General features: G+C 47.5%; 1 protein-coding gene across 5 annotated transcripts in view; it reads right to left on the bottom strand.

Moving 5' to 3' along the window:
* The window catches only part of PLCB4 (phospholipase C beta 4), a 1,177,624-nt gene that overhangs the window by 540,854 nt on the left and 619,848 nt on the right, over positions 1-16,922 (bottom strand). For all 5 annotated transcript variants that reach the window (XM_086927702.1, XM_086927703.1, XM_086927699.1 and 2 more), the window contains one exon: positions 1,873-1,971. In XM_086927702.1, coding sequence (XP_086783828.1) covers positions 1,873-1,956 — 84 coding nt within the window. In that variant the 5' untranslated portion in view covers positions 1,957-1,971. The remainder of the gene's footprint in view (positions 1-1,872; positions 1,972-16,922) is intronic.

The following is a 16,922-nucleotide window of genomic DNA, read 5'->3' as shown; positions in this document are numbered from 1 at the left end:
CACACACAGCTTTGAATCAGCAGCACAAACACTTGCCTTCTCGCTTCAGAAGATGCAACGTGCTACTTTTTAACTATACGATTTTCTCTCATGTTGTAAAATCTGTCCCCCACACTGCAGCTTGCCAAGTAGATGTTCACAGAAAGTTTGACTTCACTTCTTTTGCATTAAACTTAAGCTTGCACCTCTTTCATGTTACCCTGCATTATCCAGAAAGACCGAAACCTAAAACACCAGAATAAACTATTAAGGTCTTACGTGTCAATTTCCTAAACAGATAATCATTCTCTGCCTCTGGCCCAACATTCTGACGTACACAACACATCATGTAATGTAATGTATGTGTTCTTGTAAAGCGCACTGCTGCCCTGAGGCGTCATGGTGCTGTAGACCGCTGGGGAACCCGTCCTGGCTAACCCTGTGAGATGGTCCCTACTGGGTATCTCCAAGGTGAAACCAGGCATCCCCGGCGAATGTGGGGGGCCGTTGTAGAGATGAGGCAAGCTAATGCCCAGAGTTGCCGAATGTGATCCCTGGTTAGAGTAGGCACCAAGGCGAGAATTATCGAGTCCGCTGACCCTGGTCCACGACCCTGCCGCGTCGGGAATTGAACCCTGGTCCCCGGCCGTTCTCTGCTTCCGGGTCTGCCGCCTCTAACCAGTGAGCCACACCACTCCTTTGCCTCAAACCTACCCGCCCATAAGGAATTCAGAAGCAAACTAAAACTCTCCTTGTATATTCATTAGTTCACACTTTATCCAAATATAAGGAATCCCCTCCTCCTTCACTGAACTCCTATTGTCGTATACCATAAAGCATGTACTTATGCATTTGCGTAGTTTTCTAAAGTTCACCATGTAATACTAATATAATGACTAAAGCATGTCCACCTAACCGAATGACAAATAATAAATAAATAAAAATAAATTCTCCAATTCCCAAATCATCATCAGTCATTTGTTACCCCTAGGAGCATCATGATTAGATGAGACCAAAACAATCCTGTAAAACTTGAGACACAATGATCTACAATCCCACAAATTATTCGAAGAAAAATCATTAGCTCCTGTGGAACACTTTCTAAAGAAACTACAGCTCAGTGAAGCAACAATAGACTAGCTGTATCTCAAGATACTGAAAAAATAACCTGTAGCTTTGCACCAATCCAAGGAGGTGTTGAGAGAACCGAACAGTGTAGCACATCAATGTCACATCCCTACCAAGATTCTCTCTGCCCTTTAGCTCGGTTGTGGGTTACATTGTGTAAATAAAGCACACTGGGGCTGGTAATGTTAATGAGAACACAGCCACTATAGCAGACAGCTGCAACTGTAGACACAGAACTAGACAAAGGGGTCTCTTATAAATCAATGTATTAATTAATCTGTTCAAATGTTCCATAAATCACCCTCAGATAGACATCTATGGTATGTAGGGAGTGCACAAAGACAAATATGTCAATGTATTGCTAGGTAGGGCCAGCTGGGCATACTCCTTTTGCAAGAATTTCTGCATGTCGTTTCTGCACTTTCAAGCTGTTTTGGGGAAACTATTTTTCCACTTGGGTAAAGGAAGATGTAGCAATGCATGCTATAAATAAACAATTATATGTTCATTTGATTTCAATCTTAATTAAAACACTTACAAATCTGAATTAACCTTATATCTCATATGGTAGACTTATTAAAATATATGATACTTAAATGTTGTTTAACAACCCGGAAAATATTTTGAAGATCAAGAATGACTCTTTATCATTAAATTGATTTCTGTTCTGTGACATTGCAATCAGGCTCTAGCCCTTAAAATGTCAGCCATGATTAGTACTCTGTAATATGGTTTGTGTTGAGAAACATTTTTTTTGCGTCTTACCTCTTCATATCTATCAAATACAGCCCCATCTTGCATGAAGGATGGAACCACCTTCTGCCAATTGAATTCATATGGTTTTGCCATAGTCAAATCATACACCTGAAAAAAAGAATATATATGGAAACTCACAAGGCAAAATATTTTTATGTACGATCTTCATCATATAAGTAACACAGTTGTTGTACTTTTAAAGATTTGTACAGCTTTTTTTCAATTTTAGTATTAAAAAATGTTCCACAAACCAATCAAACATTTATAACATTAAATTGCACTGGCAAAAGTCAATTTAAATAACAACAATTACATTTTTGAAATAATAGTACATTTTGGTGAACACACAAATTCTATTTTGAGTGAGTGTATTATTTGACTAATCACAATGCTGTTTTTCATAATAACACTTCTTTCAGTGTTCACCTGTTCAAAATTGTTTCAAGATCATGCCTACAGATACCACTCTGCTCACAACAACCTTGTAGACAGATTGCCCTTTGCGATTTAACCCCATTTAAAAAGAAATCCATTAAATGTACAAAGCCTCTGCTCACACGTATGGGTGATCATTTTGTTGCCTTGTGCTCTAAGTGCATTGTCTTACTTGATTCTCACTTTTACACTTAATAGACTTTTGGCTCTGACAGTGACAGCCTATTAACCCCCTTGATGAGGAAGCACTTCAGTTGATTTTTGCCATTGCCTATCATTAACAGACATAGGAATGAATACCATAGGCCTAATTTATGAGAAACTGACGCAGCGGCATCGTTGTGTGAGTTTCTCTGCACCCTCCTTGTGACACGATAGTTGCGCTGTATTTAATGTACGGCGCTCCATGTCGCAAGGAAAGACAGATGCATCAGAAATCCTGGCACATTTGTCGGTGCAAAACCCACGCATTTATGGAGTGGCGTCATAAGAATTATGCAACTCCAGCAATGCATGGGGTAGGCCTGTTCCTTTGGCCCTGTTCACCCTTATGCTTGCCAAGAGGCAGTCGTAAGGTTTTGACACATTGATGTCCTAGAAGTGGCGCAGTGAAATCTCATAGATTTCACTGCGCCACTTCTATGAAGCTTTCTTGGGGGGGAACGCCCACCCTGCATACATCATGACTAATGTAGGTATAATGTGGCGCAGGGCTTTACAAAGTGGCGCATCTGCCTAGATGCGTCATTTTGTAAATAGGGCGCACAGTGGTGCATATTTTATGGCACTGCTGCATCACAAAAGTGACACAACGGTAGCACAAAAGTGACGCAGGGGCTCATAAACAAGCCCCTATGTTTGCAGGCTGAGGAAGATATAAATAATCTCATAACACACGATTTAAAAAGGTAATTGTAGGGAAGTGTTTTTTTATTTGAGGTTGACTAGTGTCTACCCCAAAGGAAAAAACCTCCACCTGCTAAATGTCATAACAATTAAATAAACTATACCTGGGCTCAAGCCCTGGTAATGTAACACAAATCAGTCAGGCTTAAATCACAGGAAATGTGTAAAGTATTTTAACAGAGCAAATACAGTAGAGAAAGTCACACAAAACACAATAATACTCTACAACCAATTTTAAAGCAGAGAGGAAACATTTATGAGTAAAATAAGACCAAAGCAACAATACTATGTTTGAAAGATTTAGGTGAAAATAGTGCCAAAAAGCTAAAAGCGCCAACGATAGTCTAAGAAAGTGGTAGACCAAGACCTAGCCATGATCTGAGGCAAACCATGATGGAGGATGGTCAGACACAACAAGTTGATAGATCTCGATGAAAGTCTGGAAGTAAAAGAATTTGAAAAAGAGGCTATGTTACTTAGTGAGAAGAAACATCCTCCCTTAGTGAGCCCCTGCTGAAACAGTAGCCAATGCTGTGGTCCTCTGGTGCCTAAACAATCACAAATGTTCACTCAGGCCCCAGTAGCTCAGGGCAGAGCACTTAAAGACCTGCAGGGTGTCAGGCAGAGGCAACAGCAAATACCTTGCAGCTTGTTGTGTCATGTAGCTATACAGGAGCTCAGCGAAATGACCCTTGGATTCAATTTATTTGTTCTGGGTACAAGAAAGAACCGGTGCAGTATTTCAGGCACCTCTCGGGTCACTGACGACCATCCCAGTCCTCTTCTAACCTTCTGGAGGACCAGTAAGTGTTCCGAAGAGGGTTCATGGAAATGCCACATTTATGCTTGACACAAGCTGGTGGGTGGGAATGACTTGTGGGCATGCCCAAACCAATAGGGTAAACGTTCCCAGAGGCCAACTTTCCCCACCTTAGCCATTTTCAAAATGGCGAAATTCCTCGACCACCCCAAACCTGTCCTCCCACATATACCACTAAAATCCACTTTGAGGCAGCCACTGTACCCACAATAAACCCAGTGACAGACATCTGGATTGACAAAAATCAGAAATGTCTTGGCATCGTGTTCTCTCCCCTTTTAAGTGTGCCCCAAGAGATATATGTAAACCCAGAGACAAAAGTCTGGTAGGGCAAAAGTAAAGTTGTTTAGCAACCAGACATTGGATCCAAAAGAATTGTCTTGCCATTCCGTGGTCTCTTCTTTTAAGTGGGCCCCAAATGTCGTATGTGAACCCATCAGACCTGTCAAACCATCTTTGATACTCAACCAGGATTTGATAGGTAGTGCCAAAAAGGTTACCCACATCTCCCACTCTGTATGTTCTGTGGAGTTCAGAGTAGTTGTCTCTGCCCATTCAGGCCAGTCTATTCAAGGGTAATTACTTGATGGGACGTAACAGAGGTTTATATTTATTAGTCTTTTGACAGTTCTGGCAGGTAAAGGGTAACTTCTACAAGTTCGTTTTCAGACTTCACCATTCAATTGGACTTTTATTAACTCTTAACCTAATTATTTTTCTAGCTGGTCCCCTTCCCAAAAAAATGTATTGGTATTTTAATCTGTACTCATGGTTTCTGAATAATATAGCTAGGTTTGCCATAGTATAAATAGCTTTCGGTAGCTAGTCACTGTAAGAACATGTTAAAGTTGAATTTCTACGAGCCCTACATTTAAATACTATGTGCCCTGCCTTGTGGGCTACAGGGCCAAAATAGGGGCGAAACTTAAAAGGAAGAGTTTGATCTGCCAAAAGGTTTCATTTTGACAGGTCGTATTGCGGTTTTTACACAGCTATAGTCAGGCTACAATGATAGGCCTGAAGCCATGGTTGCACTGCCACTGTAGTGGATGGCACAAACGGCCGGCACTGCAGTCCATTTGTGCCATTTAACTTTCAAGCCCTGATTATACTTTCTGCCATAAACTAGGGACTTACAGGCATAATAAATATGCCAATAAGAATCATGCCAATTTGGCTAGGGTAAAAAGGGGAAGCACATGTACATTGCTACTGTTTAGCATAGGTAAAGAGCACAGAGTTCTAAAACCCACAAACAGAGAAGGTGCATCCACAGATGGGCTGTAGGTGCACCTTTCAGTCCACTTCCAAGGTTCTAGGGCTGGGATGGGACCACTTGACAGGGTAGGACTCACACATGACAAAGTCCAAGGTGCTGGGTTCAAGGTTGTTGGAGCCTTCTGTCAGCACAGCCGCTGTGCCTTTTACGAGGCCGGGTCACCCCCTTCGCTCCCCACGCCTGCCGCTCCTGCCTCCTGTGCCTATGTTTGGATAGAGCGACCCAGCCGCAGCTGGGCCGCCTGGACCTCTCCTCCCGCCCTCTTGCCTGCTGCTGCCTGCCTCCGTGTTGTGAGCGACCCAGCCGCCGCTGGGCCGCCCGGATCTACCCCGCTTGACCCTGGTAGCGCGTTCCAGCAGCCCGCCGCCCAGAGGTCCCGCCGCTGCCTCCCTGCGGCCCCGCCCACCACCAGCCCATTGGCCGCCCCGCTCCCGCCACCCAGCTGACCCGCCCACCCGGCTCCTTACTTATGATGCCCCCAGAGCGACCGCGCGCAGCGGGAGCGCCGACTGAGCGCCGAAGGTGCGCCAAAGGTAAGCCCGTCTGCACCCGTCCGCGCCTGGACCGCGCCCAGTGCCAGGACCCCTGGCCCCCGCAGTCACCAGCCCACCCACCGGACCTACGACGCCACCGAACTCAACGCACTCAACGCCGGCCGACTCCCGGGCTGCTACCGAGCCACCCCGAGACGCACCCACGGACCCTTCTGCTGCAACGCCTGCAAGTTGACCTGCATCCGGACCTGCACCACTCCAGCAGTGCTCAAGACCTCGACAAGCAACAGCAGCAACCACCTGAAGTGCATCCTGCTCAACACCCGCTCCGTCCACAGACACGCCGTCGAGCTCTGGAACCTGCTCGACACAACTTCACCAGACGTCGCCTTCCTCACGGAAACCTGGATGAACGCCTCTTCAGCGCCCGACATCGCCATCGCCATCCCAGGCGGCTACAAGATCATCCGAAGGGACCGCATCAACCACACCGGAGGAGGCATCGCCATCGTCCACAGGAACACCATCCGCATCACGACCAACACCGACGACACCCTCGCAACCGCCGAGCACCTGTACTTTCAGGTCCACATCAACCCCAAGACCACCCTCAGAGGCACCCTCATCTACAGACCCCCGGGACAACGCACACAATTCAGCGAAGACATCGCCGACTTCATCAGCCCGCACGCCCTCTGCTCCGCTGACTACATCCTCCTAGGGGACCTCAACTTCCACGTGGAGAACAACAACGACCGCAAAACCACCACCCTGCTGGACAACCTCGCCAACCTGGGACTCATGCAGCTGGTGACCACCCCAACCCACTACGCCGGACACACACTCGACCCCGTCTTCTCTTCCAGCAAGGACATCGCCTTCAGCCACGCCACTGGACTCCACTGGACGGACCACAGCTGCGTCCACTTCAGCTTCAGAAGGACCACGATCCACCACCACCAGCAACAGGTTGCACGCAGGAGCTGGAACAAGATCACAGCCGACCAGCTCGCGACTTCCCTGAGCATGAACCCTCCCACCAGCACAACGAACCCTGGCCAGGCGGCCACCAACCTCACGAAGTGGATCAGCGACTGCGCAGACGAGCTCGCCCCCCTGAGGACCCCGCCCAGCAGACCCGGTAGCAAGAAAGCCCCATGGTTCACCGACGAACTCAAGAGCTCCAAGAAGAACTGCCGAGCCCTCGAGAGAACCTGGCGCAGAGACCCAACACCGGACAACATGACTGCCCTCAAGCTCGCCACCCGAAAACACCACCAACTCATCCATGCCACCAAGAAAACTGCATTCAAGGAACGACTGGACAACAACGCACACAACAGCAAGGAACTCTTCAACATCGTCAAAGAGCTCTCCAACCCCAACGCCGGAAACAACGACATCACCACTTCGCAAGACCTCTGCAACTCCCTCGCCTCCTACTTCCACAACAAGATCGCGGACATACACAACAGCTTCAGCACTCAACCGACGAACACCACGACCGAACCACCGCCCCCCACCACCACCCTCCACACCTGGACTCCGATCAGCACCGAAGGGACCATCCGCACGATGAACTCCATCCACTCCGGATCTCCGACCGACCCCCGCCCTCACCACGTCTTCAACAAGGCCGACGCTGTCATCGCACCCCACCTGCGGGACATCATCAACACCTCCTTCGACACCGCTACCTTCCCGGAGAGCTGGAAGCACGCCGAACTCAGCGCCCTACTCAAGAAGCCATCGGCTGACCCCACCGACCTCAAGAACTACCGCCCCATCTCGCTGCTCCCGTTTCCTGCAAAAGTCATCGAGAAGACCGTCAACAAGCAGCAGGCCGCCTTCCTCGAGACGAACGGATCCCTCGACCCCTCGCAGTCTGGCTTCCGGGCCAACCACAGCACCGAGACCGCCCTGATCGCAGTCACCAATGACATCCGAGCGCTGCTCGACAACAGAGAAACTGCGGCCCTCATCCTCCTCGACCTCTCCGCGGCCTTCGACACTGTCTGCCACCGTACCCTAGTACAACGCCTCAGCAACGTGGGAGTCCAGGAGAAGGCACTGGAGTGGATCATCTCCTTCCTCGCCGGAAGGACACAGAGAGTCCGCCTCCCTCCGTTCAGATCTGAAGCCACCGAAGTAATCTGCGGCGTCCCTCAAGGCTCCTCGCTCAGTCCAACCCTCTTCAACATCTACATGAGCCCCCTCGCAGACATCGCACGCCAGCACAACCTCAACATCATCTCCTACGCCGACGACACCCAGCTGATCCTCTCCCTTACCAACGACCCCGCCACCGCCAGAGCCAACCTTTACGAAGGGATGAAAGAGGTAGCCGAATGGATGAAGAACAGCCCCTGAAACTGAACTCGGACAAGACGGAAGTCCTCATCCTGGGATCCTCACCCGCCGCTTGGGACGACTCCTGGTGGCCCCCCGCCCTAGGCAGTGCACCCAAACCAACAGACCACGCACGCAACCTGGGCTTCATCCTGGACTCCTCCCTCTCCATGACCAGACAAGTCAACGCCGTCTCCTCGTTGTGCTTCAACATCCTGCGCATGCTACGTAAGATCTTCCGGTGGATCCCCACCGAGACCAGGAAGACGGTCACCCAGGCCCTCGTCACCAGCCGTCTGGACTACGGCAACACCCTCTACGCCGGAACCCCCGCCAAACTCCAGAAGGGACTCCAGCGGATCCAGAACGCCTCAGCATGACTCATCCTGGACATCCCCCGTCGCAGCCACATCTCCGGACACCTGAGAGACCTGCACTGGCTCCCGGTCAACAAGAGACTCACCTTCCGTCTCCTCACCCACGCACACAAAGCCCTACACAGCCAAGGCCCAGGATACCTCAACAGCCACCTCAACTTCTATGCTCCCAAACGCCAGCTTCGATCGACCAGCCACGCCCTCGCCGCCGTCCCCCGCATCCGAAGAGCCACCACAGGGGGACGGTCCTTCTCCTACCTCGCCGCCAAGACATGGAACTCCCTCCCCACCCACCTCCGCCTGACCCAGGACCACCTCGCCTTCAGGAAGCAACTCAAGACCTGGCTGTTCGAGCAGTAGCGGACCCCCCTCCCCCAGCGCCTTGAGACCCTCGGGTGAGTAGTGCGCTATATAAATGCGATGACTGATTGATTGATTGATTGCAGCAATTCCTCAGTGCAGCAGTCCAGGAGAGTGGCAGTCCTTTCAGGAAGCACAGCAGTCCTTTTTCCTGGCAGAGTATCCACAGGTCCAGAAGTGTACTGAAGAGTTGGTGTCTGAGGTCTAATATTGATAACTTTGAAGCAGAAGAAGCATCTAGACGTTTCCCTTTGAGGCACACAGGCTTCCTGCCTTCCCTTTCCTGGTTCCAGACTAACTACAGGGGGTATGCAGCCCTTGGTGTCGCGGCAGAACACAGCATTTTCAAGTGTAAGTAGGTTCTGTGCAAAGCTCCGCTTTCCAATCCAGATACATCTAGGCTCTCTATTGTGTGTGGCTGTCCAGGAGACACAAACAAAGCCCACCTGTCAGCTAACCCAGTGACATGACCCAGAGACAGACTAGAGGCACTAAATGGCTAATCCAACTTTCTAAAAGTGGCATTTTCTAAATTATAATGTAAAATTTGACTTTTCTGTAACAGAGGGTTTTTCATTACAATCCCAAAGACACCAAACAAAAACTGACTACCTGTTCCCATTTGGAAATTACAACTTAACAAATGTAACTTCCATGCTATCCTATGGGAGAGGTAGGCTTTTCAGTAGTGGAAAATGACATTTAAGAGTTTTTCAATACAAGGACATGTAATACTTGAAATTTTGTGTTTAACTTTTTAAAAACATTGCACACTACCTCTCGCAATCACACAGCACAAACAGAGCCCCACTCACCAGGCTTCCAGCTTCTGTGTGCATGACGCCCAATTTGCTGGTAACCGGCGCCCAGTGAAATACATCTCCCTGAATCCCCTGGGTCGCCATGTGAAGAACCGGCATTTTTCTGTGCCCCGCTCCTATAAAGCACCTTCTCCCGGAAGAGGAGGCGCTTGACAATCTTGCCAGTTTGGTACATTTCCTTGAGGGCGGATGATATTTCTCGCCGGATTTGCTGGGTTCTTTTTTGCCGTCCACGGATTTATGGCTGCGCTGCTTCAGGATACCGACAGGCTGCCACTGAAGAAGGTTGAAGAATTGCGTTCTCCATTTTTGCCCCATTTCCATCACAGTCCTCATTCTCTCGATTCCCTACGCTGGATTTTTTGGTATTTACATTTAGGTCACGACCCAGGAGAGAGAGACACCGGAACAATACCTCCCTCCTTCCAAGGCTTTGTTTGTACTTTCCTAGTGCTAGGAACTCCCAGCATTTCCAGGCATTGGCACTCTCACTGTGAGAATAACAGTGAACTTCTGAGTGCCTTCTCCATGATAACTGAACCAGGCCCATTGTGCCCGCTCACGCTGTGATTCAAAACAGCGGCGGGGTGCCTCCACATATTTAGAACTGCTGTGTCCCCGCTGTGATAGGTACAAACAGCGCTGGGGACGCACCTCGTGTAATTGCATGTTTTGGCTCTCCTAGTGTTCCTTTCGTTTGGGACACATTTTGGGCCTGCAATCAGCCACGGACGGCAGTGGGAGTACCTGCAGGGCGGTGACATGGGAAGGGGGAGGGGCAGGGGGGGGGGGTAGTAATGTATGAATTACGGAGTTTTACAGGTAAGTAAACATTTAAATAAATAAAACAAATTTAGTTGCGCGCACTGCATTGCATTTGGGGATGCAGTGCACTCAACGTAACCGTCCTGCAGGTACTCCCACTGCCGGCCGCGGCTGCCTGCAATCTAGGTTTATGAAGGCCGGATCCGACCTGTTCTTCTGATTTTGGTTGTTTGGTTGAGTACTTCTTTCCTGCTACATCTGCAAGAGCTTCATGGTATCGAACTTTCATTTCCGCTAGGAACAGTGCACGACGCCAACATTGTACTAATTGCTGCCAATCACATTGTGAGTGTTTATAAGTACTTGTGGTCACCTGTGTAAGTCTGGTCTTTTCTGCTCATGCTCTAACACCTCTCTCTTCTCTTTTACTCAGTATTCCCATTGAGAGGGTATTGATGACTTCCAAAACCCCAGAGGGTGACGAGGAACAGTCCGAGCAGCATTATTTCTTATTTTATCCACTTCCGTTTTTCTCTGGGGTGCTCCCTTACGCAGTAGTGTTCGTTTCTATGTGGGAGGTTGCACTCATGGGAGTTGGGGGGCTCCTCACCAGCCATCGTCCATGCTGGCCGATACTCAAGATTAGTGGCATCTTTCTTATCTTGCGCTACTGACACATCATGACACTGCCCTGTTGGGCTGTTTAGGACCTAGCCTAGGGTTTACATATATTTATTAAAAAGAAAGATTTAGGCCTGGCAAGAGGTTTATTTTTCCAGTTCCAAAGGGCAGCCTAAAACTGCACACACCAGCTGCAATGGCAGACCTGAGATATGTTTAAAGGGCTACTTAAGTGGGTGGCACAATAAGTGCTTCAGGACCACTAGTAGCATTTACTAGGGACTTATACGTAAACGCCAATGTTACCATGTTTTTAAGGAGTGAACACGTGACCTTTGCACTGGTTAGCAGTGCTAAAGTTCACAGAGTCCTAAGGTCAGCAAACACAAGATCAGCAAAAATGGTGGTGAAAGGCAAGAAGTTTGGTGTAAGACCACACTAAGGGGAACAGGTCTTACAACTACCATAGCATTGTACAATAGAAAATTGAAAAAGATACCAGAATGCAGATGTAAAAAGATGCAGGAGCAAAATACAAGTGAGACTGTTAATAAAATGAGTTTTTAGGATATTTGTGCATTGTGGTACCTGTAGTCTTAATGCAGTTTACTTGAGGCATTTGGACCAACAAACCTGATAACAATGATGCGTAAAAGCAAAACCATAACATGGAAAAGAGATATCCCAGTGACATGGAGCCGTCTGGTCACCTGAGACATTTTGTGAGAAATTCAATATTTTTAAGTACATAAAGACAGAAATATTGGTCGTAGCTCATATAGCTTAAATCAGGGGTCTCCAAACCGGTCCTGGAGGGTCGGATCCATTCCAGATTTTTTGGATATCCCCATTGAGATACATGTAGTAATTTTAAAAATCTGGCATGGATCCGGCCCTCCAGGACCGGTTTGGAGACCCCTGGCTTAAATACTTCTTTACGAGGGTGGCTGTGTAAATCAGGTCTCTACTAGGAAACGTCTTATAAATGCCGAAGGAACTGTTTATTTTAAAGCAATTGGTCAGAACTGGATAAGTCTTAGGACCAATTCAAAAAGTATTTGGAGGCATTTTACCCTGACAAGAAACTTGATTTGACTTTATTGCTTTTTAAAGAGATAGGATTAACATTACTCAAGAACACCAGCAAAAAAATACATTGTTTGTTAACAGTACCCCATTCAACACTCCTGGCATTACTCAATGTACTAGTACTCAGTATACCCACAAGAGTTGGCCTTGCCCAGATCTAAGACCATGAACTACAGATCAACACATATGTCAGTGGCTTCTTTTCAACTCACTCAACCATTGTGCTTGGATGTTAAAGTGCTCAAGAGAGTCCTTTATGCGAGAAATCATATATAATCCTACAAAAAATAATGAAATATATTTTTAAAAGACCTTTACAATTATGAAAACTAGTAGGAAATGTAGTGCCCACTGAATACTTTGCCTGAAAGAAATAGGTCCAAAGTTTTATTGATCACTATCACTCTAGCAAATGCCAATCAGACAATGTTTTCATCTTTTGGATTTTTTAAGGTAACAGAATGTTGACTAAAGCAAGAATTAGATATGTGATCCAGGGCTAGATGTAGGTAAATAGGTTTCACCGATTCTAAAATACCGAATTTTACCGATTTGCCATTTGCGATTTGCGATTTGCCATTCATTCCTATGGGCCTGGAGGCCCATAGGAATGAATGTCAATTACCGTATCAGTAATTACCGATTCAGTAAAATTGGGAAAAAGTCAAGGGTGGCAGGGTGTCACTTTGACACCCTGTTGCACCCCTGATTAGTGCTAGTGTGCACATGTGGCATACATGCATGCCCTAAGGGCATGTATGTCTGTCACATGACACAGGTGTAAATGCACATTTATGCATTTTGATAGGAATTCCTTATTTACCACCAACTAATAGTTGGTGGTAAATAACGAATTCTTGAAGCCCAGAAGCACTGTTTAAAGTGCTTCCTACATCTCATTTACCGATTCGGTAAATACCGAATCGGTAAATGATGATTCGGTAAATACTGAATCGGTAAATACTGAATCGGTAAATGATGATTCGGTAAATACCGAATCGGTAAATCTGGATTCGTTATTTACCGAATCGGTAAAAAAGCCTCCTACATAGCTAAAGGCTTTTACCGGTCGGTAACGGCCGATTTCGGCAGTTACCGACCGGTAAAAGCCTACCTACATCTGGCCCCAGTCTCTAAATTATAAGATGTTTGAATCGTGGTGCAAGCATGCGGCTTAATTGTGTGATCCTGGCAAACTCACCCTGAGTCTGGAAGCACACAAAGGTAGCTCCTTTCTTTGTAAGTAATATAAAACAATACTAAGATTATTTCTTGATATGGTTGTTATTGGGTATGGCCACGTCTGTTTACCATTAGGGTGAAGAAATCAGCATAGAAATAACTGGCAAGTAAAAAGGATTTGACTATGTTCTTCATTATCCTGTTTCCAACTTACATAATATGCTGTGATTGCAACCAGAGGCTGAAAGTGAAGCCTGCGTTAGCCCTGGCTTCTCAACACCTTGTTAATCCCTTGTCCCTTGTTAATCCCGTCCTGTGATTATCATCAAGTACAATATCTGGTCTCACGTCTGAGAGTGTCACAACAATCACCCCTTAATGCAGACACCATGTTGGGTGGGAAGACATGTAAGTATTTTTCTCTCCTAATGAGGAGTGTGAGGCAGAGAGAGTCAGTTTCACGAGGAAGAGAGGTGAAAACAGTGAGGAGCCAGGAAGGTGGGTGAGTCAGATAGACCGAAGAGGGTGAGGCAGAGTGAGTGGGGTGAGGCACAGAGGGAAGGAAGAGGAGGAGAGATATGGGAGAGAGGGAGACAGAGGCGTTAGCTGTTGAGGGATATATGAGAATGAAGTACAGTGAAGGGCTGGTGAGGTGGAGAGTGGGAGGAGGGTGAGGCAGAAAGAGCAGTGAGATGAGGAAAAGAGGAGGATGAGATTGTGAGAGAGAGAAGGGTATGGAAGGAAGAGAATAGGAGGAAGTGGGAGAGAGAGGAGGGTGAGAAAGAGAGAGAAACAAGAGAAAAGAGGGGTAGGGGAAGCAGTGAACGGTGAGGGGGTGGATGAGCAAGTTGAATCAGAGAGAAAGAAAGGTGAGGCAGAGAGAACAGAGGGTGATGTAGAGACAGAAGAAGAGATAAACCGCATAGGTACAAACCCTCCGAAATAAAGAGTTCGAACTAGTAGGCATGACACCCAGCTGCAGTGGCTGCTCCTCCACTAAGGCGGAGAAGTGTCGCCCCACTGCTACGCAGCATTGAAGTAAAGGAAACATAAACTGACATTAACTCGTCTTATTATCATGTTATGTTTCCTTCTGCTGCAGCTTTGTGTTTTGGGGTGGGGCTTCTCCGACGACAGAGGAGCAGGGAAGGGGTGGTTTGCCCACTCATATGTACACATGACTGTTTGGCTGGCTGTCTCGGCCCGAACATTCATGCGCACTTTGCATCTTCTCCATGCGGTCTGAATTACAGCCTGCATGGAGAACATGCCCAGGCCCCCATTCTCTGGCTGAGCACCGATCCATGGTGCTCAGACCAGCGTTGTGATTGGCTCTCGGGAGGCTGGGAGCCAGGTACTTCCTGCTGCTTCCTGCATCCTGCTGCGGGTCCGGAGTCATGAAGAAGATTATGGAGGAGATGTGGCGGCCAGCCAGCTGTCACAGGTAAGTGTTTCTTTTTTTTTACCTCTGCTCCCGCTCCCACCCCACTACCCGCGTCCGATAGCAGCTGCTAGATTATTCAGCACATCCCCTCCAAGACCATCCAGCATACCCAGATACAGCTCGCTGACACCCACAGACGCTGGAAAATACCATTCATATTGATGGTCCATCCAGACTTCTTCACGACCCTTCGAAATTTCGAATCCAGGAGCCCGGCCTTCATGGAAAAACTGAGCGCATCTTCAATATTCTCTTACCAATCCCTTATCAGGCGTGTCGCAGGTTCCCAAGACTGTTTTCATGGCAGAGACTCCGCCTTAAGTCACTCACTCACAGTGCATGCAGGAATAGGAGGGGGGGTTCATATGGAGACGTCTCCTCACTGGCACACTACAGCGAGTGGTCTACCTTTTACAGCTGCTATCCTTCTTTTAAGGAGATTAAGGCTGCAAATCAACCAGTGAGTCTGGCATGATTGACAGTTTGCCAAGGCACACGCTGTAAAACTGTAGTAAGAATTAATCTGTAGTCCAGGGTATTAGCTGCACCTCTGGAACCTCCGTGCTGCTGCTCGCTGTGCGCTGTGCTCCTCGGAAGCTAAAGTATCTCGTTAACAAGGGAAAGAACTAAAGAAAGAAGACCCCGACACACAAAACAGCTTAATGTCAGTTCTGCATTAAGAGAAATAATTTCCACTTCCCTGTGAGTTAAAAATAGAGACCCAAGTTCCATATTGAATCGAAAGACATTTTGCAGTTGGAAGAATGCGAGTGAAAGACGTCAATGTGTATGCTGGTGAGAGCGTCATTGTGCAGACGTGAAACTCAGAATGCAGGTGACACCATCGTGGTGACTTGACGGGTCTGGTGTAGGTTCCTATACCACACACATATCCTTCCAATGTTTTTGAAAACCAATTGCATTTTTGCCTATGGTTCTCCTACATGTTCTTATGGGACCAATGTTATAGGTGACCGAAATATAAAGCTCTGTGATCCAATCCAACCCTAACTACCTCAGAGAAAATCAATTATGAGTCTCTTTGGTGAGCTTTAAAGGCTATGACCCTAGCACACACCCCTCAGGTTAGGGCATAAACTAAATGAGCTATGCCTCAGCTTTAATCACTTTTTGATCTAACCCACTCGGACATACCCAGCACATGGAAGGCCCCACACATGCCACCGGACAGGTACTGGGCCCCATTTTCACCAGCTTCAGACAACACCGATGATCTGATCTGAACACACCCTCTTCAACGTTATCATACTCATCCTACACCCCTGGAGAAACACCATTGCCACATCTTAACAATGGGACTGTAACAAGACCCTCACAAGCATCCTAGTCTTCTGAACTCCTACACTACAGGCTCAACACAACAAAAATCTCCCTGAATTAAACTCAGACTTTTAAATACCTGGATCACAGCTTGTACAGACACCCTTGCTACTCTCAAACCCAACAAGGGCACCAGAACCAGACCACAAGGAAGCTAGTACACTACCATCAGCAAATCAGAGCCAACAAGCATTCCACCCTCACAAACCACATTGAAAGCGGCACTGACAGCATCAAGGAACCCTTTGCAAAAGTGAAATACCCCCCTCTCTTGTAGCGAGCTCCACCAGCTTAACCTCCTTTAGGACCTCTGCAGTCAGCTGTCCCTATTATTCTGCAACAAGATTACTGGCATCTAAAACAACTTCCAGCCCCAACTTGACCCTTCATAGTACTCCTGCCCATTTAAACCAACATCTGACCCCCCTGACCACCTGGCTCACCCTCACCACTCAAGAATTGTAATGATAATGCAATCCATACACTCCGGAGCACCCTCAGATCCCGGCCATCATTGCGTTTTCATCAAAAGACTGAACCCCCCCAGATGACTGAAAACATGCCACAGTACTCCCCCTCCTCCAGAAATCCACAGTAGTCCTGAAGGTGCTAGTTAACTACCGGCCTATCTCCCTGCTACATTAATTGTCAAAAGTGATAGAGAAGATGATAAACAGATGCTTAGCAGCCCACCTTAAAGACAATATCCTCAACACCCCTCAATCTGGATTCAGGCACAGCCATGGTACAGACACCACCCTCATCGCCACTACGGA

The sequence above is a fragment of the Lissotriton vulgaris genome, chromosome 6, assembly GCF_964263255.1.
Source record: "Lissotriton vulgaris chromosome 6, aLisVul1.2, whole genome shotgun sequence".
In the NCBI taxonomy this organism is placed as follows: Eukaryota; Metazoa; Chordata; class Amphibia; order Caudata; family Salamandridae; genus Lissotriton; species Lissotriton vulgaris.
The sequence above is the reverse complement of the archived record's forward strand: the minus strand, read 5'-3'. Positions and strand labels throughout refer to the sequence as shown.